The 23,884-nt window shown below is 44.0% G+C and overlaps 1 protein-coding gene across 6 annotated transcripts in view; it reads left to right on the top strand.

Annotated features, from left to right (window-relative positions):
- HIVEP1 (HIVEP zinc finger 1) overlaps window positions 1–23,884 on the top strand; it is a 148,669-nt gene that overhangs the window by 99,081 nt on the left and 25,704 nt on the right. For all 6 annotated transcript variants that reach the window (XM_045497395.1, XM_045497391.1, XM_045497392.1 and 3 more), the window contains exons 4-6: window positions 9,540–15,493; window positions 18,760–18,893; window positions 19,609–19,784. In XM_045497395.1, coding sequence (XP_045353351.1) covers window positions 9,540–15,493; window positions 18,760–18,893; window positions 19,609–19,784 — 6,264 coding nt within the window. The remainder of the gene's footprint in view (window positions 1–9,539; window positions 15,494–18,759; window positions 18,894–19,608; window positions 19,785–23,884) is intronic.

The raw sequence follows: 23,884 nt of genomic DNA, 5'->3' as shown, positions 1-23,884 counted from the left end.
GCTGCACCCCCTGCTTGGTGCCTCCCACGGAGGGTGCTCTCTCTGGTCCCCCGCCCCGGCCCCTGTGTCAGCACCTGCTGGGGGCCCACGGGAAAGAGCCTGGGTGTGAGTATGGACTCCCCCGGGTCCGAGGCCAGGTGAATCCAGCCCATGCACAGCCCTTCAGGGTTTGCTGTAGTTTTAGATGATATTTTGCTTGTTTGCATGGCTTTCTTGTCCTCCACATCTTCCCTGCTTGACCCCAGGTGAGCCGTTTCCTGCATCCCTCCGTGGTGTTCAGGCTTTGGTTGCTCTGCGACCCCAACTGTGTGACGGGCTCAAAAGAAGTTAGGACTTTTGTGCTGTCTCTGGCTGTTTTGTGCCATTGTGGTGGGAGCAGCATTCCTTTCAAGCGTCTACATCCAAAAGCAGACTCATCTAGCTTTATTTTTTAAAATCAGGAATGGATATTGAATTTTATTAAATAACATTCACCCTTATTGAAAATGGCCATGTGAATTTCTAAGTTATTCTTCCTGACATGATGCATCATACGAGTAGGTTACCTCATACTAAATTCATCCCTTATCTTCTCTCACTTGAAGAATTTTTTCATTAGCAAATCTTTCTTTGATACCTATTACGGACTGGGTTTAGAGGGATGGATAATAAAGACGGAGTCTTATAGATTTGCATTGTAATCAGAAGGTAGACAAAAACAACATGTAAATAAATAAATAGGGCATTTAAAAAGTGTTTTTTTTTTAAGTTTAATCATTTTGGGGAGAAGAGAGAGTCAGAGCATGAGCAGGGGAGGAACAGAGAGAGAGAAGGAGACACAGAATCCGAAGCAGCCTTTAGGCCCTGAACTGTCAGTGCAGAACCCGACGTGGGCTCGAGCTCACGGACCGCGAGATCGTGACCCGATTCCAAAGTGGGGCGCCCAAGCAACTCAGCCACCTAGGTGCCCCGATAAATAGGACATTTTAGATTGTGATCATAGTTAGGAAGGAAATGAACAGGGTGGGTGGGCGGTGGGGGCAACTAGTTTAGGTGGGTGGACAAGACCAGCTGGTGATAGATGACACTGGTGTTAGGATCTAAAGGTCAGAAGGGATCCAGTCACTTAAAAGAGTTGAGAGCGGGGAGGGCTTTTCAGGAGCTGGTGAGTACAGATCCCCAAAGGTAGGAAGGAGATGAGCCCTGGTGGAAGATCAGAACTTCACCGACGTGGCCGAAACAGTGAGGACGGGGGAAATGTTACGAAGGGAGGTCGCAGAGGTCATCAGAGCCAGATGGCCGTGCCATCTTCCAGCCGCGTTCCACGTTTGAATTCCATGAGGAAGGGGAAGAACGTGGTGAGGAACGTGGCTCCTGTTGCTCGTAGTTGTTCCCACGTCGATGCAGTAGCTTCCGGATTACGGACACACCCCAGAGGCATTGTGGGTTCCAGGCTGCCGCGGTGAAGCGAGTATTTCAGTGAAGTGTGTCAAATGAAGTCATTGGCTTCCCAGTGTGAATAAAAGTTATGTTTATACTATGCTGTAGTCTCTCAACTGTGCAATAGCATTATTCCTAAGCAAAAGTTAAAGACACAATTTTGAACATTTATTATTATTATTTTTTAATGTTTACTTTTGAGAGAGAGAGAGAGAGTGAGTGAGGAAGGGGCAAAGAGAGGGGGACGGAGGATCCAAAGTGGGCTCTGCAGTGACCGCAGCGAGCCCGACACGGGGCTCAAACTCCCGAACCGCGAGACTGTGACCTGAGCCGAAGCCAGACGCTTAACCTACTGAGTCACCCAGGTGCCCCTTCAAGATACAGTTTTTAAAAAGACTTTGTTGAGGGCGCCTGGGTGGCTCAGCCGGTTAAGTGTCCGACTTCGGCTCAGGTCATGATCTCCCGGTTCGTGGGTTCGAGCCCCACGTCGGGCTCTGTGCTGACAGCTTGGAGCCTGGATCCTGTTTCAGATTCTGTGTCTCCCTCTCTCTCTCTGCCCCTCCCCCGCTCATGCTCTGTCTCACTCTGTCTCTCAAAGATAAATGTAATAAAAGGAAATTTAAAAATAATAAAAAAAAATAAGACTTTGTTGCTAAGAAATGCCAGCCATCTTGTGAGTTTTCAGTGAGTGATGACCACCGATCACAGCTACCATAACAGATATAGTAATAATAAAAACGTTTGAAGTATTGCAAGAATTACCAACCTGTGACGCAGAAACACTAAGTGGGCAGACGCTGCTGGATAAATGGCACCGATCGACTTGCTTGGTGCAGGGTTGCCACAGACCTTCAATTTGTGGGGGAAAAAAACAAAACAAAAGCACTCTCTGCGCAGTGCAGAGCCCAATAAAGCAAGGTGTGCCTGTGCGCCTCTTGTGTCCTTGTTTATCTCACATTAGCTTATTCGTTACCTGGCTTACATTTTCAGTCTCTGAGTGCTGCCTTTTCCTTCCTCTTCATAAGCACACTCAGCCCCCACCCCCCTTGTCCTAACAACACCTTCTCCCATCCTTTTCTTCCCCGGATACACCCCCCCCTTTTCTCAGTGCCTTCGCAGCCACTTCTCAGAAAGTGTTCCGTGCTTGCTGGCCTGCACTTCACCTTGCCCACGCTCCCACCTTCCCCTTCTGTGAACTGGTTTTTGCCATCACAGTGTCCTAATCCCAGTGGCCACCAAACCCAGCACCCTCTTGTTTATGCTTCTGGATCCAAATGGAGTATTTAAAAATACACTCTTGGCCACATCTTCCTTGGTAGTCTCCAAACCCTAGGGTGCCTGGGTGCCTCAATGTGTAAGACTCCTGATTTTGGCTCAGGTCATGATCTTACGGTTTATGGGTTCGAGCCCTGCATCGGGCGCTGCACTGACAGTGCAGAGCCTGCTTGGGATTCTGTCTCTTTCTGTCTGCCCCTCTCCCACTCATGTTCTAGCCCCACCCCCCACTCCCCCCACTCCCTCCCTCTCTCTCTCTCAAAAATAAACTTTTTTTTTTTTTTTAATGTCTCTAACCTCTGACTTCCTGGGCACCTCACTGTCACAAGTTTTGTTGTGTCTTTTTTATTACCCCATTTCTTTTCATTTCTAGTTCACGCTAAATAGAGGGATTACCCAAGATGTCAGACTTTTCTCTGCTGATGTCACACTTTTCTCTTTACTGGGCATATTCTCTCTGCCTTATCATTAATGTACTTCTACAAAAAACAGCTCTCATCGTGTACTTCCAGATCTATGCCCGTAGCCCAGGCTTCTCTCTAGGGAAAGAAAAGAATATGCATCTATATTTAATAGATCGTAATTTTCGTATTGCTATGTAATCTTTGTAATTATTTTAAATGGATGTGTAATGTTCTGTTAAGTGCCTGTGCTGTAATTAGCCTAAGCATTTCTCTGTTGAAAATTTCTAGCCCTGGATTTGCAGCTACACTTTAGAATTCTCCACATGTATATTGAGTTTGAGCCTGGGTGGGATGGAAAGTGAATTGAATTTTTTTTTTTTTTTTTTTTTTTTTTTACCCCTCCCAAACTGGCTTGGGCCTCACGGATAAAGACAGGAACTGAGCAGAATCTTTGGCAAACCTTTTTTAGGCTTTCTTGCTTTGAATCAGCTGAGAGGCCCCTCTGTCAACTACCTGGATTCAAGGTAGCGTTTTAACTTTCACGTGAACTCCGGAAGGGCCTTCTGTGTGCTGTCCATGTCTCCGGTCTCTTTACTTTCTTTTTTCGTTTCTTTAGTTTTTTTTTTTTTTTTAAAGAGTGACAGAGCGCAAGTGGGGAAGGGCAGAGAGAGGGAAACACAGAATCTGAAGCAGCGTGCATACTTTGACCTGTTAGCACAGAGCCCGACACGGGGCTTGAACCCATGATCTGTGAGATCATGACCTGAGCTGAAGTCCGACGCTTAACCGACTGAGCTACCCAGGCACTCCTGGTCTCTTTACTTTCTGATACAACATGCTCTACGTTGTTAGAGGACAAGTAGTCCTTGTGTCCCCAAGACCCAGAAGACCCTAAAGTTTTTCACACTGATGCGTCTCTGAATAAATCCAGAAAAGTGATTCACCTTCCAGCAAGGCAGGCTTTTAAAGCCACTGTTGAGAGGCACCTGGGTGGCTCGGTCAGTTAAGCATTTGACTTCAGCTCAGGTCACGATGTGACGGTTCATGGGTTCGAGCCCCACGTCGGGCTCTGTGCTGATGGCTTGGAGCCTGGAGCCTGCTTTGGATTCTGTGTCTCCCTCTCTGTCTGCCCCTCCCCCACTCACGCGCTGTCTCCCTCTAAGATAAATAAGCATTAAAATTTTTTTTTTTTTCTTTAAACACACCTTTGGGTTGTAGTTCCCGATACCTAGTACCAGCCTCGGGAGTATTTTTTGCCGCATTTAACTGGCAACCCAGATGCTCTGTCTCAGGAAACGTGTTTGTTTTCATTCTGTTACTCTCTAAAGTAATCCTGGAAACCCGCGGATGGTGCCGTTTTACGCTCCTTGGTGCTCCTCTCCCAAAACTAGAGGAGGCCTCACGTTCACTAGGCTTGTCCTTGGCACACGAGGTGCCAGTGCCTTCCTTTCAGAGAAGGTGGGAGCTTTAGCCCCTGTTTCTCCAACCGCGACCCTCTCCCCCGTCAAGTGGCCTTTGTGATCTTTCTGAGCTGTTCGGCTGCCTCCCCAGTGGAGGACTGGCTTTCTGACGAAGCCCTGCCGATCGAAGCTTCCAACAGGCTCACGCTGCCTGCTGCGGTCCCTCCCCTCAGTGTGACTGGTACTTGTTAAATGAATTGCTCTTTGGGGTTCCGACCCGTTGATGCCTCAGAGCCTCTGCCTGGCCGCCGGCCTTTCCAGGAGCATGCCTCTCCCCCACCCCCCCAGAACGCAGGGTTCAGCAGTTGGTTGACTCCCGTTTTGGGGCCTGTCCCACCCTTGCCCACTCTGACTGCACATCAGCACTGCGTAAGGAAAGTGGGTGGTATCTCATCGTTCACACAAACAGGGCACGCGCCCCAAGTGTTTCCAACCCCAGTGTCAGTAAAACCCCAGCAGCCCTGGAACCCTGTGGTAGAAATACAAAGTGGTGCCTGTACGGCGAGCGGAAGGTAGGCCCACGCTGGCCAGTGGGGAGTGGGCGTATCGAAAAGCCACCATCCTTTACGCTGCCTTCTGCCGTTCACCCTGTGGGCTCTCAGATCCTCTAGTTAGTTTTCCGTTCAGTACGCCGTAATACCAGATCGCCTTTAAAGTGATCGCAGGCCCTGATGGGAACAGCAGCCCCTCCCAGCCCTCATCCCCACCGTATTTCTGCCTTGAGGCATTCTGGTCTGTGTATCCTCTTAACTGTGGCCTCTGGCAACTGTATACCCGACATGGTAGATGCAGCCACAGCGTGTGAGGATCGTGCCCTTTCCTGTAGATAAGAGGGCAGGTGAAAGCAACTTCCTTGACTCTCTGGTGGATACACTGGAGATTGATCGGGATTAAAAAGTATGCCGGGTGCTTCGTTCTCCAGGGCCCCAGGGTCGGCCACGTCCTCCTACTCCAGGCCTTGGTTCCCAGAAGGAGGCTTCTGTCTATGATTCGTAGCCCAAATCACCCTGTGCACACCTTAGCCATCCACTCTGTGCATGCCTGCCCCGATCTTGAGAACCAAGGTAACCAAGGCACACAACTGGTTTCAGTCTCAGCTCTGGGATGATAGTGTGGTGTTCATCTCAGATGTGCCCGGTCCCCTCCCTGTGTTTGCATTCTCTCCGATCCCATCCGCTGCCCTCTCCATTCACAACCACAATGACCACAAAGTCCTTGGATTTAGAGACTGATCCAACATGCAAAGTCATCCCCATCCAGCCACCCATGATGGAATGGGCTTTATCCCTTGAGCAAGGAGTGTGAACTCTGTTAAAGGAGACACGACAAAATCGTAGAGGTGTGACTGCAGCTCAGAACAAAAATGATTAGGATCATATTCTCCAGTGAACGCCATCCCCTTCCCCTCCCCCATGATCTCAGGCAGTCTTAGAAAAGCACACAGAACATGAAAAGACAGACTAAACGCTCAGCCTTAAAATATTCCCTCAGAAACAGAAGTGTGTTCTAAGCATTGAACTTAATAAGGTTATAATTTTTTTTTTAATGTTTATTTATTTTGAGAGAGCGTGACCGGGGGAGGGACAGAGAGGGAGAGAGAGACTCCCAGGCAGGCTCTGCGCTGGTAGAGCACAGCCTGATGCTGGGCTCCAACCCACGAACTGTGAGATCATGACCTGAGCCGAAATCAAGACTCAGACGCTTAACCAACGGAGCCACCCAGGTGCCCCAAGATCATAAACTTAAGCGACAACTCAAACATGGTATGAGACAATAAAATGAGATGAAACGGGAAATATGGAGCTAAGGGAACAAGATGAGAACGAAACAATCTTCATCCAAAACAAATAAAGACATTTGAAACAGTAAGGAATTTAACAGCCTGAAAATTGAGTGACTGACATAGGGAAAAGCGTTAGATAGTTCTAGAGAAAGTGAAAGGCAAGAAAACCCCAAAAAGGTGGAAGCAATTTAAATCCTTGTAAAGATGGTGCAGCATAAAGATAATTAGTGTCCATAAAGGAGCCCATCCCAAAGAAAACATTGGCCAGAAGATAGATCTACTTGAAGATGCAAAAAAAAAAAAAAGAAAGAAAAGTTTTCTGGAAGAAACAAAACGCGTCTCCTCGTGGAGAAGGACACTATGTTCTAGGGGGAAAGACTTAAAGTTTGTGTAGTAACAAACTCTGAGCTGACTCGCAGTTAACAGATTTCAGAAGTAAAAGAATTTTGCAGACAGACAAACAGAAAAAAGGCAAGTCATGCCAAGGAGGAGAGGCCATCAGCCAGGCTGGCTCCAGGCTCCTGCCACAAAGCAAAAGAGATTACAACATTTTGAAAGAAAGAATTGATGCATTAGCACCAAGTAAGTGTTAAAATTCAGAGAGACCAAGAGTCAACAACTATGCAAATAGAGTGTAAATGTTAGACACTGACAAAAGGGAGCTGAATCATCTAAAATTGAAGCCTGCAGTTCAGAATATCTATTTAAAATACGGTTGTCCAAATTCTTAACTTCAGAAGAATTTTTAGGAAAGTGGTGTCTCCATAAAGAAATACAGATTTAAGGGCGGTTTTTCCTTTATTTTCACTCAGCTTCATTTTAAGTACAAAGTTAAATTTTACCCTTTCTGTTTAAAACATACATAGGATGGCTTATAGAATCCGTTTAAAACTTAATGTGGTATTTCCGGGTGTTTCTGCTCGTGGGTTGAATTTTTGCTTTTTTTTTTTTTTTTTTTTTTTTTTGAAGTGTAAGACATTATTTAAATTTTTTTTTTTTTACAAATAACTCTATCTGAACATAAAAGCTTATTCCAAAAACCACGTACAACATAACAAAATAAGCCTATCTACCCAACGAAGCCACTGGTTCCATAGGTTCTGGAAGGGGCTTGGCATGGGTGTGTGTGTGTGTGTGTGTGTGTGTGTGTGTGTGTGTGTGTGTGTATACACATACATTACATACATACGGTCTTTTTTAATGTTTATTTTTGAAAGAGGGAGAGCAGAGGAGGGGTAGAGAGAGAGAATCCCAAGCAGGGATTCTGATATGGGGATCCACCCCAGAACCATGAGATCATGACCTGAGCTGAAATGGGTTAGGGATCAGAGGCTTAACCGACTAAGCCATCCAGGCGCCCCTCTCTGTGTCTTTATATGTATTTTGACAGCCCGGTGGCTTTCACCTTTCCTACAACCCACTCCAAGCCTTTTGGAAGTGACTGGGGAAACTACTCATCCTAGATGATGCTTCACGTTTTTCATGGTGTCCATTAGCCCGGTAGGCACAACATATGACATTCAGTTTATTGCGTTTATCTTGAAAAGGGAAAAACAGTGGGAAACATTCTGTAAATGAGTAGATCGAAACATAAAAAAGATTTGCTCAACATCATTTCGTATCAACAAACCTGATGCTTGTTTTTCTGTTTTTCTTAGCTCAAGCATTTTAGTCATGAGGGACCCTCCCCTTTTTTAAATTTTTGCTCTTCTGATTATGGTGGATAAACGTATCATTAGCATGTTAGTCCTGTGTTTTTTCATTAACTTAATCTATCACAGCACATAAACCGATCATCACAAGAGGACTAGGGTATTTTTTTTTTATTTCATGTAAATTTTTTATCTTCAGTGGTTATTATGGCATAGGCATTTGGTCTGATATGAATTTCAAATACGTCCGTTGCAACAGCTATTTGAAAATAACCAGGAATTTGAGTATTTGACTTTTCTACAAATAAATAAGAGGAGCTTGAATGAGTTTTTGTCTCTGTGCCCAAGAATCCAACAAATGGAAACAAATGAAATTATGGCAGGTATTTACTGCTCACAAAGGTCATAGTTGACAGAGGTTGTGGGTGGCTGAGGCCAGTTAAACACGGATTTCCTTCCAACACAGCCAGAAATGAAGGTAGCTTCCTGTCTTGTCTCCCACAGTTAGCTCTACCTACCTGTCCACCTGCCTTCCATCTACCTGTCGTTAATGACAAAGAAACCTAGCCATTGGATGTTTTGTCCCGTTAAAATGGTGATTTTTTTTTTTAAAACTAAGGGCCATTACAACATTATGACTTTTTAAATTGTGTTGGTGGAGAACCACAAATAAGGGAGATGTTTTTACTTTCATAGTTTTTGTTCACCGATACAATTACTGCAATAGTAGTTCTTTATGATTCTACCAACCTTAATATCTCATAAGCATCTGAGATATGTTTGCTCCAAAAATTATTGTATACTAGCTTTTTTTTTTTCCTCACAAAAATGGCACTATTGCATATTTTGGAATCCTCTTACTTTAAAACTGGCTGAGAAGTTTTCTCGAGAAGGTACTAAATGTGGGGCGCCTGGGTGGCTCAGTCTGTTGAGCATCCAACTCTTGATTTCAGCTGAGATCATGATCCCAGCGTTGTGGAATCGAGCCCTGCATTGGGCTCCGTACTAAGCGTGTAGCCTGCTTGGGATTCTCTCCCTCTCCCTCTGCCCCTCCCTTGCTCACTCTGCCTCTCCGTCTAATAAAAAATAAATAAAAATAAAAGATATTAAATTGCGACAAGACCGTCAAATACCCCACATTGAAAGGTTGAGTTTTCTTCTTTGTGCAGCAGGTGTCTCAGACTGTTGGATAGACTGAGTCCTCAGCTGTCACTGGGAAGAGGGAGAATAACGTAGTTTTGAAAGGTCAGGTTCTAGGACGCTGGTGAGCTGGGGGTCCAGGGAGGAACAAAGCATTCCGGAAATGGCCACTAAGGTCTCTGCACGATTGTTCCAATAGCTTTTGATTGCCATCATTCTTACAAATGCCAAGATATCAAAATACAGTTTTATCCACAGTGGGCTTTCCTTAAACTACCTTCTTTAGTTGTCGTAACGCCCTCGTGATTGTAATCCTCGTTTAAAAAAAATATATACGCGTGGTTGGCATGTCTACCGTCTTACCAGTTGACTTTTTAACTTTTTCTTTTTTTTTTTTTTTTAACAGAAATCTTAGAGGCTGGTATTAAAGCAACTTCAGAATCACTTAAAGGTGTGAAACGAAAAAAGATTGTAGCTGAGAACCACCTGAAAAAAATACCAAAATCCCCCCTGAGGAGTCCCCTTCAGGCAAAACATAAGCAAAATACAGACGAGCCTGCTTTTGCTGTTCTTCAGAGCGCGCCGGAGTCTCACAAGAAGCAGAATCCTAGCCCTGTGAAAAATGGGAAGCAGTTTGCCAAACACAATGGAGAAACACCTGGGGTAGTCGCTGAGGCCTCCAAATCCGAAGATTCTGTGTCCCCAAAGAAGCCCGTGTTTCTGCAGCACCCATCCGAACTGCGCCGATGGGGATCGGCGGGCTCTGACCCCAGCAGGTCGGGCTTCCCGGATGCAAAATGTGACTCTCGATCTTTGTCGAGTAAAACCAGGACTGACCGCAGTGAATGTATCTCCTCCACTCGTAGTCCCGCTTCCTCTTACACAAACACCGCATTTGATGTCTTACTGAAGGCAATGGAGCCAGAGCTGAGCACCTTGTCGCAAAAGGGCTCATCTTGTGCAGTTAAGGTAGAAAAACTGAGACCAAATAAAACTGTACAACCCCCTTCTCAGTTAAACAGCAGCTCACCGGACGCCCCAACTCAGACTTCCCAAGGATCTGTTTCTGAATCGCAGCCTTCTCCTTGTCCCTCGTACACAGTGCACGTGTCTGCAACTCAGAAGAGTGAGCCAGCCACGGTTCAGTCAGCGTCTCACCCGTGTAACCAACACGAACACTTCGTTTCTCAGCCTCACCAACAAAATCAGCCGCTTCCAGCACATTCAGGTTTCCCAAGGTCCCTGGTGAATCTGCAAAATCAAGAGAATGCCAAACTTGAACAGGTTTATCATATGGCAGCGACGTCATCCGTGGGTCTGACTCCACCTTCCAGTAGAACTCAGGTTACTCCTCAAAACCAGCAAATGGATTCTGCTTCACCGATGTCCGTGAGTCCAGCCCATTCGACACCATCAGCCCCCACGCCAATTTATAATTCAGCTCCTGTCGCCTCTGTCATTAACCACAGCGTGGAGCAAATGTGCAATCTTCTTCTGAAAGAGCAGAAGCCAAAAAAACAAGGAAAATACATTTGTGAGTATTGCAATAGAGCTTGTGCAAAGCCTAGCGTGCTTTTGAAGCACATCCGCTCCCATACTGGAGAGCGACCCTATCCCTGTGTGACCTGTGGATTTTCATTTAAGACTAAAAGCAATCTATACAAGCACAAAAAATCCCATGCACATACTATCAAACTGGGTCTTGTCTTGCAACCGGATGCTGGTGGCTTGTTCTTGTCACAGGAGTCCCCCAAAGCACTTAGCATCCAATCGGACGTAGAAGACAGTGGGGAGAGCGATGAGGAGGGGGCTGCTGAGGACAGACAGAACGACCCGGTCTCCATGGACCCGCAGCCTGTGCAGATAATGAAAATGATGTCCCGTTCTGAAGCGTTACCAAAATCAAGTTCCATTCCAAGCAATCCAGACCATGTGGTAGGTGACTTTCCACTACAGGACAAATCTTCAGAATCACAGGCTGTGCCAGAGTTACCAAAAGTCGTGGTCCACCCTGTCGGTGTGTCCCCTTTAAGAGTTGACAGCCCAAAGCTCCCGGATTCCAAGCCTGAACTGTCTAGTGCACAGACACCGAAGGACCTTCAGGGAACCAATGTCCTGTCCCACTCAGCCTGGACATCCTCCCTCGACACTGACGAGAAGTCCCGTCAGAAAGGGGACGGGAGTCAGCCAGAAGGGAAACAGGAACCTCACGTGGGGACAGGACACGCCCAGCTGCAAAGGCAGCAGGCTACCGATTGCTCCCAAGAGCAGCAAGGAAAACTTCTGAGTCCTCGGAGTTTAGGAAGTACGGATTCTGGGTACTTTTCACGTTCGGAAAGTGCCGACCAGACCGCGAGTCCGCCGACTCCCTTTGCCAAAACGTTGCCCACCACGGACCAAGACTTAAGTAAGAATAATGGGCCCTCTGCACCTCGGATCAGTACACCAGCACCTTCTGCTCTGTCAACAAGTGAAAAAGCGTTGCTTCTACCGGGTCAGATGCGCCCACCCTTGGCGACAAAAACACTTGAGGAGCGGATATCAAAGCTGATCTCAGACAACGAAGCCTTGGTTGACGATAAGCAGCTGGATAGCGTAAAGCCACGGAGAACCTCTCTCTCGAGGCGAGGAAGTATCGACTCTCCCAAGTCATACATATTTAAAGATTCTTTCCAGTTCGATTTGAAACCAATGGGACGGAGAACAAGCTCCAGCTCGGATATACCAAAGTCCCCTTTCACCCCTACCGAGAAATCGAAGCAAGTCTTCCTTCTGTCTGTACCTTCCCTTGACTGCTTGCCCATTACGAGAAGTAACTCCATGCCTACCACAGGTTATTCAGCAGTACCTGCGAGCGTCATCCCGCCCCCTCACCCCCTGAGAGGAAGTCAGTCATTTGATGACAAAATCGGCGCTTTCTACGATGACGTCTTTGTGTCAGGCCCTAACACTGCCGTGCCCCAGAGTGCACATCCGCGGACCCTTGTCAGACAGTCAGCAGTAGAAGACTCTTCAGCAAATGAAAACCACCTTCTCGGTGCTGGACAGTCCCTGGACGAGAGCTATCCAGGATGCGGTGCGGCCAGTGACACTGGGCCGGCAAGGGGCAAGTCCTTGGCCCCAGGCTCACATTTGGAGAAAAAGAAGTCCCATCAAGGGCGAGGGACAATGTTTGAGTGTGAAACCTGCAGAAACAGGTATAGAAAACTGGAGAATTTTGAAAACCATAAGAAATTTTACTGTTCAGAGTTACATGGACCAAAAACAAAGGTGGCCGTGAGGGAACCTGAACACAGCCCCGTGCCTGCTGGTGGTACACAGCCTCAGATTCTGCACTACCGAGTTGCGGGCCCTGCAGGGGTGTGGGAGCAGACACCTCAGATCAGAAAACGGAGGAAGATGAAGAGTGTTGGAGATGACGATGAACTTCAGCAAAATGAAAGGGGGGCGTCCCCGAAAAGCTCCGAAGGCCTCCAGTTCCAGAATTCTCTGGGCCCTGCTTCCACTTTGTCTAAGCATAACGTTGCAATAACAAGTGACCAGCACAGAAAGATACAGCTGCAGGCCTCCCAAATCCAGCTGGCGGCCAGAGGTCCCGACCAGACCATGGATCCCAAGCTGTCTACCATCATGGAGCAACACATAAGTTCAGCTGCCCAGGACAAGACGGAGCCAAAGAGGCACGGAACTGGAATCTCCGTCATTCAGCATACAAACTCGCTGAGCAGACCCAATTCATTCGACAAGTTTGAGTCTTTTGAAAGAGGTTCCCCAGTCTCCTTCCAGGAGCTGAACAGGACAGTGAAGCCCGGGTCTCTGCAAGTGATGGGAATTTCCCCAGAAGAAGGGCGCCCTCCCCAGAACACGTCTCACCCTCACCAGCCTGCGCTGTCATCAGATGCTCTGAGAGCAGAACTTCAGGACGGTCCCAGGAAGAGTCCAAGTGAACGGCATGTGTTGGGACAGCCCTCCCGACTCGTTCGGCAGCACAACATCCAAGTCCCAGAAATTCTGGTCACCGAAGAGCCAGATCGGGACCTCGAAGCCCAAGGCTATGATCAGGAAAAGTCAGAGAAGTTCAGTTGGCCTCAGCGTAGTGAAACCTTGTCAAAGTTGCCAACCGAGAAGCTGCCACCCAAAAAGAAGAGGCTCCGTCTTGCCGAGATGGAGCACTCGTCCACAGAATCGAGTTTCGACTCCACTCTGTCCAGGAGCCTAAGTAGGGAGAGTAGTTTATCTCACACTTCGAGTTTCTCAGCTTCATTGGACGTTGAGGAGGTTTCTAAAACGGAGGCTTCCCCCAAAATGGATTTTCTAAACAGAGCAGAGTTTCTCATGATTCCAGCTGGCTCGAATACACTGAACGTTCCTGGAACTCACCGAGAAATGAGGCGCACCGCTTCAGAACACATTAGCTGCGTGCAAACGTCGATGGAGGTCTCCGATTTCAGGAGTAAATCGTTTGACTGTGGAAGCATAACTCCACCCCAGACAACACCACCTGTTGAATCGCAGCCCCTGACGTCCCCTTCGGGCATGGGGGTCACCGGGCACGTGCCTCTCTTAGAAAGAAGGAGGGGCCCACTGATACGGCAGATATCTTTAAACCTAGCCCCAGATAGTCGTGTGTCTCCCGGGAACCCACCATCTTTCCAAACAATCGCTCTTGCGAGCGTGAACACAGCACCATTTCCGGGCCCTCAGCTCACGGATGCATCTTTAGCCGAGTTTCCTGCAAACGCTCCGCACTCCCAGACTCAAGTTAAGGATCAGCGAACAGAAACCTCCAGTTCCAGCTCTACTAACATCTTCCCCGTTCAACAGCTTTTCGGTATCAACGTGTTAAGTCCAGTCCACACCCCCCATAGCCACCCAAACACACAGCCGTCTCTGCAAGTGTCTATGCAGAGTGTTCAGCCGGATGCAAATCCCAGTTTATGTGTAGCTTCTAAAAGTAAAGGTTGCTTTGCTCCCAAGTACCAACTTCATTGTCAGGTTTTCACTTCAAGCCAGTCTCGCGCTTCCAATCCTGTGCTTTCTTTGCCAAAGCAAGTTCTCTCGGATCCAGTTGGGGCTGCTGACCATCGCGGGACTTCGTTAGCATTACCAACCAAATTGATAGATGCCATGTCCAGTTCATGTGTTCCACCACCACTGAAGCTAGGTGGGCAGGCGCAGAACGTGCCGACGTCGTTTGCATTGCCCGTGCATCTGCAGAGTAACGTTCCAGCGTACTGTTTTGCCACAGTCACTCCTCTGCCACAAATCCTGGTGACCCAAGACCTGTCCAACCAGCCAATTTGCCAGGCTAATTGTAGCATGGTGCCAATCAGCGAGGAACAAAATTCCGTGCCAAGATTGCAGACAGATCACCAGAATGCTTTGTCAAACCCAGAGGCAGAACCTGTCTGTGAAAATGTTTTTTCAGAGATGGGTCAGACTCTCCTTCCATCAGAACCTTTGCCCGTAACCCAGAAAACGTCTGTTGGTAGGCTTTCCCCCCAGCAAGAATCTTCAGCTTCAAGTAAAAGGATGCTTTCCCCAGCAAACAGTCTAGACATTGCCATGGAAAAGCACCAAAAGCGTGCTAAAGATGAGAATGGGGCTATTTGTACAACAGAGATCAGACCCTTTGAACCAGGGAGTTCAAGACCTAGTGAAGTTAATAAACAGAAGAAACCTATTTTAGTGAGGCAGGTTTGTACTACGGAGCCTCTTGATGGTGTGCTGTCGGAACAGGATGTTTTTTCTCAACCTGAAATTAGTAGCGAGGCTGTTAGTTTGACAGATGTCCTGCCAGCTGATGATTTGTCATCCGAACACTCTAAGTCTGTAGTTACAGAACCTATAATCGAACTACAGGAGTTTGAAAACATCAAGTCCTCCACGTCGCTCACTCTTACAGTGAGAAATTCACCTGTCCCTGCAGAAGACATTCACATTTCTCCTTTGGAATGTGTAGACGGTAACCAAGAAAGGAAGTCTCCAGGGCTTAAAACTCAACGTGACAAAGAGAGCATCCAAGACCAAAGTCAAGCCACACTTTTAGTGTCTGATGCGGGAGGTGCACAGCAGCTGCCTTTCCCCAGCCTGAAGACCTCAACCAACTTTACCTGGTGTTACCTACTAAAGCAGAAGGCATTGCATTTGCCTCAGAATGACCAGAAAACTTCAGCCTATACTGATTGGACAGTTAGTGCCAGTAATCCAAACCCACTTGGTTTGCCTACAAAAGTTGCCCTTTCTCTCCTTAATTCAAAACAGAAGACTGGAAAATCACTATATTGTCAAGCAATAACTACCCATTCCAAATCAGATTTATTGGTCTATTCAAGCAAGTGGAAAAGCAACTTAAGCAAGGTACTTGACATATCATTTATCTTCACAAATAGTTTGTGCGATGTCTTGATGCCTTTAAATGTTTTAATTGGAAAGTGTATCTTAATTTTGAATGACAAATTGTGCTGTGTAAGTATAAAGTCACCCAGACGAAAGGATGAGTTTACCCCGCGAGTTAGACTGATAAGGGTTACATGGAATCCTTCGGTGATTCTGTCTTGAGACATTTTGGAAATAACTTGCCCTGAGCTGAATGTTTAAGTCCTTATGTAATGGTACATACAGATCATCACGGTTTAACTTTCATCTTTCTCTTGTATTAAGTGAAAGGAGATTATGTTTGTGTTTTGTCCCTGCTGGTGCGGGGGAATAGAGGTGTGAGTAATTAAAGACTGTTACATTTCATTTCGAAATATAAGCAGAGAGACATTCATACTTGTCTTTGTACACCTGACTAGCCTCCCCTGGCCATGCTAGTCCCAACTCCCACCCGGTGTTAGAATCATCTTAGTGCTAGAGAGAAGACTCACAGAATAGCTGACTCATACACTTGATATAATTAAGTTGATTTGGTCAAGATGTATAGAATAGGGTCATAAAACTGTAAGTTGGAGTTATTTGTGTAATGAGTCTTACTAGAGTTGTTGGCTTTATAAAATGGGAAAAATCATTTAAGTGAGAATAAATAAATAGGTAAGGGGATCATGGTGGACTCCTGACATTAAGAATTATAGATTAAGTCCGTGACCTCTACAGGTTCATGAGCATACAATATAGGTTCATAGACATATGAAGACATATGATATGTGACACACACATATATACATACATATACATATATGTAGACACACACATACATATACATACATATACATACATACACATATATATACATACATACATATATATATATATATATATATATATATATATATATATATAGACAGACACACACACACACACACACACACACACACACACATACTTACCAAGAAGGAAGTCTCTAAATTGCCGGTAGGTTAAAGAGGTATGGATACAGGGACGAAATTCCCAAAGTGGTGATATTTTAGCTGAGTCTTAAAAAAAAAAATGTAGGGATTTTTGTTTCAGGTAAAAAGAATGAGAAATTTTAACAGTCTGCTGACATGACATGGACATGATAAAGAACTTAGTTCATTTTTAAAGAATCCTGAGGAGTCTGCCATGGGTGGCTAGAAGGTATAAGTTTGAAACACTGACATGCTTCCAAGTTGGAAATATAGATAAAAACCAAAAAAATATGCACACTGGTGGAGAGCCATTGATACATTTTCAACAAAGGAGGGTGCAGGCAACCATTCAGAATTTAATTTTTAAATGACCCGGCTTTACTCTAGATCTACTAAAATCAGAATCTTGGAAGATGAGACCTGATCATGAGAATTTAGACAGAGCTTCTGGAATATTCCCAAAGCGCCTCTGGAAAAGTGGTTCTCCTTCAGCATCAAGTGCCTTGGTAGAAATGCCTCTGGAAATGTGTACTTAGATTTGGAGCTAGGCGAGGACTCCTGGTGGAAGGTGTCAGGATTCCTTGGTGCATGGGGGTAGTTAATGAGCTTGCTCAGAGCGGGAGGAAGGACAGAAGATCTCAGAATGGATTTGGGATTCACCACTGCTTAAAGGGTTGAATGGATGAAGAAAGTCCATACGGGAAACTGAGAGAGGTTGTTCATCAAGGAAAGAGGAGGACCAGGAGAAAGCGGTATCACATAGATCAAGGAGGAAATTTCATGGAAAGATACTCAGAGAGGTCAAATAAAGGTCACATAAAGATGGAGACTAACGTGGTTCCTGGACCGAGCGGTCCCAATATCGCTGGAGTGTTGGGGACATGGGCAGGTGGCTGTGGAGGCCTGGGTACTAGGTTGACTCACAACCCAGATGTTGATGTACTTATAATGGAGAATGGAAAAGAAAGGTGCTGAAATGGAAGGGTCTCTAAGAGAAGCAAGGTGTCAACAACATAAACTGCACAGTTGGCCAAGCATATAAAGACTAAGGAAGGGATAAGGAATTGGGCATTTGGCTCGTTGGTAATTGGTGAACAGAAGCCAGATTCGATGGTAGGAAAGTGAGCCAAAGAGAAATGGGAATTTGGTGTTGAAAAGAAGGTAAAAAGCAGGATTAGCGTTAACGGTATAAAGTCAAGGAGTAGTGTGCGTATGCATTCCAGATTGTGGGGACACCTGGTGTGTTTGCTAGGACAAGAGGAGACCGATGCCTTCCTGTCTGCTAGAGTCAGTGTCATTACCTCCTTGCACTGTCTTCCTGAGCTCCCCAGGGTGCACCTTCTGAGGCTGCGCGGGCCCACTGACCATGGCGCACACTCTCTCATTTGCTAGAATCAGGTCATCTCAGTGCAGAGCCATCTGCTTGGGGATGTGGTTTTTAAGGGTTTGTGACAAAGAGGCCCCTTGATCAGAAAAGTTGTGCCTCGCTTTGGATTTGGCCAGAGGACTGGAGTTTGAGCCTTTGCTGTTAAGCTTGACCTTGGACAAGTGACTTCACCCTGAGAATGTCCTTCCACACTGGATCCTGTGCTGCTGGCACCGCAGGATATGTGAGAATGGTAGGGGCTGAGGAGGGGGACGCTTGTGAAATCCTAAGGTGGTGTCACTGTAGTGTTTCCATAGGAGAAGCACCCAACGCTCGCCATGTTGATGTGTGTTACCGTTTTCCAGACATTTAATTATTATCAGTCCACAGCCTGACTTCTGACCTGCCTGTGTGTCACAGTTATCGGTATTCAGGAACTTTTGAGAAGATACAGCAGGGAAACATAATTATGGTTTAAAATGATAGGAGAAGGGGAGAATGTTGGCAAACGGACTTTTGCTTGAACAGAAGTGCACGGTTACAGTCCACCGACGTCGCAGGGAATTGGTCACGTTCTTCAGAGTATGAGACATTATTATACCAAACGGGGTAGCTGAGCGCTTTCCCATCTCGGAAGAATAAAGCTCGTTTCAGAAATAAAGTGTAGTGTGAGTGATTGGTCAGGAGACTGTGGTGGGATCTTAAAACAACATAGGATTTATCAGTTCGCAGTGGTGCAGACAGATAGGTTAAAGATAGGGGAGGGGAGAGAGCAAATGACCTTTAAACATGTTATTTCCTTGAAATGCATTCCATTAAGTTAACTACGCGTACGGTACTCTGCCATGTTTTAATTTCCAAGTGAAACGTTAGCATGTTTGTGTTTTCAGTTTTATTAAATTAGTTTCTCTTTTTTTTTTTTTTCCTTTCAGAGAGCATTAGGTAATCAAAAGTCCACAGTAGTTGAATTCAGCAATAAAGATGCCTCTGAAATTAACAGTGAGCAAGATAAAGAAAATTCCTTAATCAAAAGTGAACCAAGAAGAATTAAAATATTTGATGGAGGGCAAGTACAAATTTTACTTTCTAAATGTACATTTAAACTTACTTTTTAAATGTACATTTGTTTTCATGTGAATGAAGACTTGACCAGTGCCAATTTTATATAAATGTTACAAGGTTTCTCAGCTTATTAACAGAATCTTCATGGCAAAATATATGTTAGATGTCATGTTAAATAAATCCATTTTGATCAAGAAAATATTTAGGAAACCTCATAGGTCCTAGGAGGCAGCTAAGAACTATTTTCAGAGTAAACTCTGGGTTTCACGTTGATTTACAATAAGGAGCTCCGTGGGAAATCTGCTCGAAGAGAGACAAATTCACTGCCTATTGGATGTCTCTGTGTTTTCGGTTATGAGAAAAACACATTGTAAAAGCTGATTGTAGCTCTAGTGAAGCCAAGAGAAATTTCAGTACTTTTAGAGTTGCTGTAATTGAATTTAATAATAAAGAAAACTTTGGAGCCAGTGGCTGAGAAAGAGGGAGTTCTGTTCTAAAATTAAACCTGGTATCGAGTAAGGTGGTTTGATCAGAATTAGCTATTTGCATATTAAATGTTGATGCGAAAAGCTGGAATATTGTTACTTACATGTGCATAAAATTTGTATTGATTGAGTGTAAAAATTGTGACTTCTTGTATTTTGTAAGCTGAATTCTAATCATCGATATTTTCTCAAAGACCTAGTATCCAATCTCCCTATTTTTTTTCTTTAAATTAGATATAAATCAAATGAAGAGTATGTATATGTCCGAGGCAGGGGAAGAGGAAAGTACATTTGTGAAGAATGTGGAATACGTTGTAAGAAACCTAGTATGTTAAAGAAACACATACGGACCCATACGGATGTCCGCCCCTACCACTGCACTTACTGTAACTTCTCCTTTAAGACGAAAGGTATGAAATGACATTGTTCGGTGGTCCTTTTGATATGCATTGAGTTAGTAGAGCCAAGATCCACCTTGACACTCTGTGACCAAGGATGCAGTAGCTTGAATAGACTGATAGAAATAACATCTTGTCAACACGGTAGCCTTGTCTCTTTATATGTCTCTAGACCTCTCAGGGAAAGGAAGAAAAAGTTTTTTTTTTTAATTATATACTCTCACAATATAGATAATAAATATAACATTTTAAAAGGAGCAACTACCCTTTTTTATTTCCCTCCCCAGATTAGAGTTGCATAACATGATGACTAATACATTTCAAAAATACTTTGGAGCTGAAGAAGAAAAAGAAATTTTCATGATGATAAGGAAACTCCTTTCTGTGCTACAGGATTGAAGTGAAAGTTTAAATAATAACTATAGTAAACTTACAATGACTGCGTTCATGTCTTATTATCTAATTTTAGGCATGAAAGGCCATTTTTTTTCCATGATGCTTTTTGTTTTTTACCCAAATTCTATTGAATTTCAGCTTCAGAAAACTTCTGTTGTCCTATTTAATGTGCATAGAACTCAGAACTAGTCATTAAAATTATATTTAGTACTCTTTCTGTATGCTTTATATGTTTTTATTTAAATTGCAAGTCTTTATTATAGTTAAGGTAATTTTACCCTCTCCAGATTCCCTGCTACATATAACGAGAACACTACTTAAAAAATAATGCCCACTTTCTCCATTAGGCTCCTTGCTCACGAATCATTACATAAAAATTTGTTACTTGAGACTTCAATTTCCTACCTACCTTTTAAAAATAAGAACCTCTCTAAAAGAAAACAATGTCATCCTAAAATTCTCTGTCTGAAAGTGTAATATCTGTAAAAAATATTTAATTGACGATTTTTTTACAGAAACTTTATTTTTATTCCCTTTGAGTGAACATTCACTTTTTTCTGATTATATTGGCTGCCTTCAGGGTTTTTGTTTTAGAGATTGATCAACTCGTCAGCAAAATTTACTACGTTATTTGGCTAGAATTTTTTGGCGTTTAAGGAGAGTTATGATACATAGCAACTAAACATTCACATTAGCTCTCCTTAGATGCCGGGAGTACCCGAAGCAAGAATAATAGAAATAACAATAACAGAATTGTTCTTCAGCTAGCCTTGAATATTTCTGAATAGCTTTGGGACATCATGAGTAGTTGAGAGGTTCACTGTCTGTAGTCCTCTGGTTGTGATGTAGATTCATCTTCTGGAAATGGAGGGTGGGTTTCAGAATGCTTTTCCTGGTCTTGTGTGCAGGCTTTGATAGGAGAAGGTACTATGATTTCTTAACCCAATTTATTGCCCTTTCACTGGTTTTGATCCTGTGATTATGCAACATCTGCGAATTTCCAGTACACAGCCAGGAGACCAGAAATGGGCCAATATAACTCAAAAAAGATTACCAAGTACAGAATGATGTTGCTAAATAAAAGAGGATCAAGGTATAATGTGAAATGTGTATTTCTCAATAGAAAGAAGAGAAGGAATCAGGATACTTAAATGATATTCATAAAATGAGGGCAAGAAAGGGAGGGAAGCTTAGGTGTGGAAAACCAAATGAACCTTCTTGGCCAAGAAAAATACTCTGAATCACCAAGTAAGTAATCTTAGTGAAATAACTCCAAACAGCGTCACGTAAAGGTTTAGATAAATGTTTCCCAAGAGGCGGACAGAGCATAATGACCCCTGAAGAGTGAGCGTTAGATCTTTGCAGTTTTCACGTCTTCCAACTTCTCGGATATGCTGCCGATCTGAATTTATGTTAGATGTTTTGTTTTGTCAGAAAATCCATTGCAATTATGCGATAAATACGTATTTGAGGAATGCGACCCTAGCTAAGGAGACCGGTGAAGAAAATATTAGAAATTCAGTATTTCCCTCTTCTCAGGGTGATAGTTCTTTATTTTACGGGTCAGCTTGCTCGTAGAAGTCTGCCTTTTGTGAATATCTGTAAAACAGATTCCATAGTATCTTTTAAATGCAGCTGAATAATAGTAGACTCGTTTTTAGGTTAGGCTGCAGATGTTGTCCTCCTTGATTTACTCTGTCGTCCTAGCCAGCGCAACTCTACTCCCCACTGGATGTGTCTGGATAGGAACAGAAAAACAGTGATGTAATGGCATGCCACATAAATATGGGTACCGAGAAAGAGCACGCTGCGGCCAGCTAAACAGTCTGCAGTGCTAGAAATTGATGCTTCTGATGCCTCGTGCCTATAAATCTCTACTTTGTCATTTGTCCCCTTAATTTATCTGATGAGTACACTTCCAAAAGAATTGTAATTGATTTGTTTTCACTGTTCTGCTTTAAAGGTCAGTCAGCAGAAAAGACACAGTGAGCTTGCACCCCTGCAGGATTTACTACCATTTATATCACAGAAAGCTAGACTCTCTGTGTAGCTGTAGGAGCCCAGAAACAAAACCTCACATGCTTTCCAGACGATTTAGACTAATGTTTGTTAAGTCTGTTAAAAAATTTACTTATTATGTTGATGCACAGAGTTTATGGCATTGCTAAGGGATATATGCATCTATTTTGCATGTTAAAATGCAAATTGTCGTGTTTATTTTAACTTATTTAAGAAGTAGGTTAGTAGTAAGTAATAGCTCGAATTATGAGAAGATATGTTTATTAAAAGCTTATAGTCCCAAATTTGTCTGGTTACAATTATCCATTAACGTCTCTAAGAAGCAAATAACCTTCCGTGACTGTTCATGTAGGGAACGAAAGCACTTTCGGTAAAGTAATTTGGTTTGTAATATTGTTATCGTATTAGGAAGTGCTTTGGCTTGTAAATGGAAATTTAAGCCGTATTGAGATGGCCAAAGCATCTTTTTTTACAACTTTTTAATATGAACATTTTGAAGCTTACGGGAAAGTAGAGATTTGTATCATGAACACCAGTCTACCAACCAGTCCACCTTTTACTAATTGTTAACATTTTGCCATATTTACCTCATGTGTCGTTTGTTTGTTTGTTTGTTTTAAGTGTATTTCAAGTAAATATCAGACATGGCCAAGCCATTTAAGCCGGGTGTCATCTCCGGAATTACAGAAGTCAGGGTTTGCTGGGTCTTAGATATCATCTAGTCCAGGTAACCCTGTCACCCTTGAGCCCTTTAAGCACTAAGCTCTGAGGTGCTGCATGCTGTGAAGTGCAAGAAGTGGCTTGAACAGTGTGACCAGTTCCAAGTACTTAGGGAAGTTTTAGTGGTACTGAGGCTCTATAAATACAGCAGTTTCACAGGCCCTTCAGCTACTGCAAGCCCAAAGTTAAGACCAAGGATTCAGACATCTTTAACTCAAGGCTTATTCTCAAATACTAATTCGCCCCTGCTCAGCAAGCTAGGTATCTGGATTTTGTTTTCTCAAAAGAGAGGACCTTCCCTTGTTGGCGATGTTTTGTGTGTGTGGCGTTCTGCACTCAAACTGCTTGGCATCCTTAGAATCTGAGCTCTTCCCATGCATTCGTGATCACTTGGGACGGACGTTCCCAGTGGGTCCCAGTTAACCTGATAATACTTAGCTACATTAGCCGCCAAAGGAAACACATCTTTAGAGATACTGTTATGGGACGTCTAGTCAATATGGTGAAGTGAAATTAACACAGGAAATTCTCTCCTGTTCCAAATAACAGAACTGCTGTTTATGATATAAAACATGTAGTTTTTAATACATAGTCAAGCTTGAAATTTAAAAAAGGCAAATTCCCAGGTAACAGAAATAAAAAAGAAACTCCATGCTAGTATAGTGAATAGACACTTAAAATAATAATAATAATAATAATAATAATAATAATAATAATAATAATAATAAATAACATTTAAAATACAAGAATTCATGGGCACAGCAAAGCCAGGTATAATGCCCACAGCTCAAGGATTTTAATGTTAATACTGGAATAGAGTCCGAGGCCTCTGAAATAAGCCTGGCCCTCCTGTCCAGTGACTTTGGACCATGTGGGAAAAACATTTCTGCTGAAGAGCAAAATCCCATACCTATGCCATGCAAAAAGAAAGAAAGAAAGAACTGGTCTAGAATCAGAGGTCTGAAACCTTCAGCCCC

Source organism: Leopardus geoffroyi, chromosome B2, assembly GCF_018350155.1.
Source record: "Leopardus geoffroyi isolate Oge1 chromosome B2, O.geoffroyi_Oge1_pat1.0, whole genome shotgun sequence".
NCBI classification, from domain to species: Eukaryota; Metazoa; Chordata; class Mammalia; order Carnivora; family Felidae; genus Leopardus; species Leopardus geoffroyi.
This window is presented reverse-complemented; position numbering and strand designations above follow the sequence as displayed.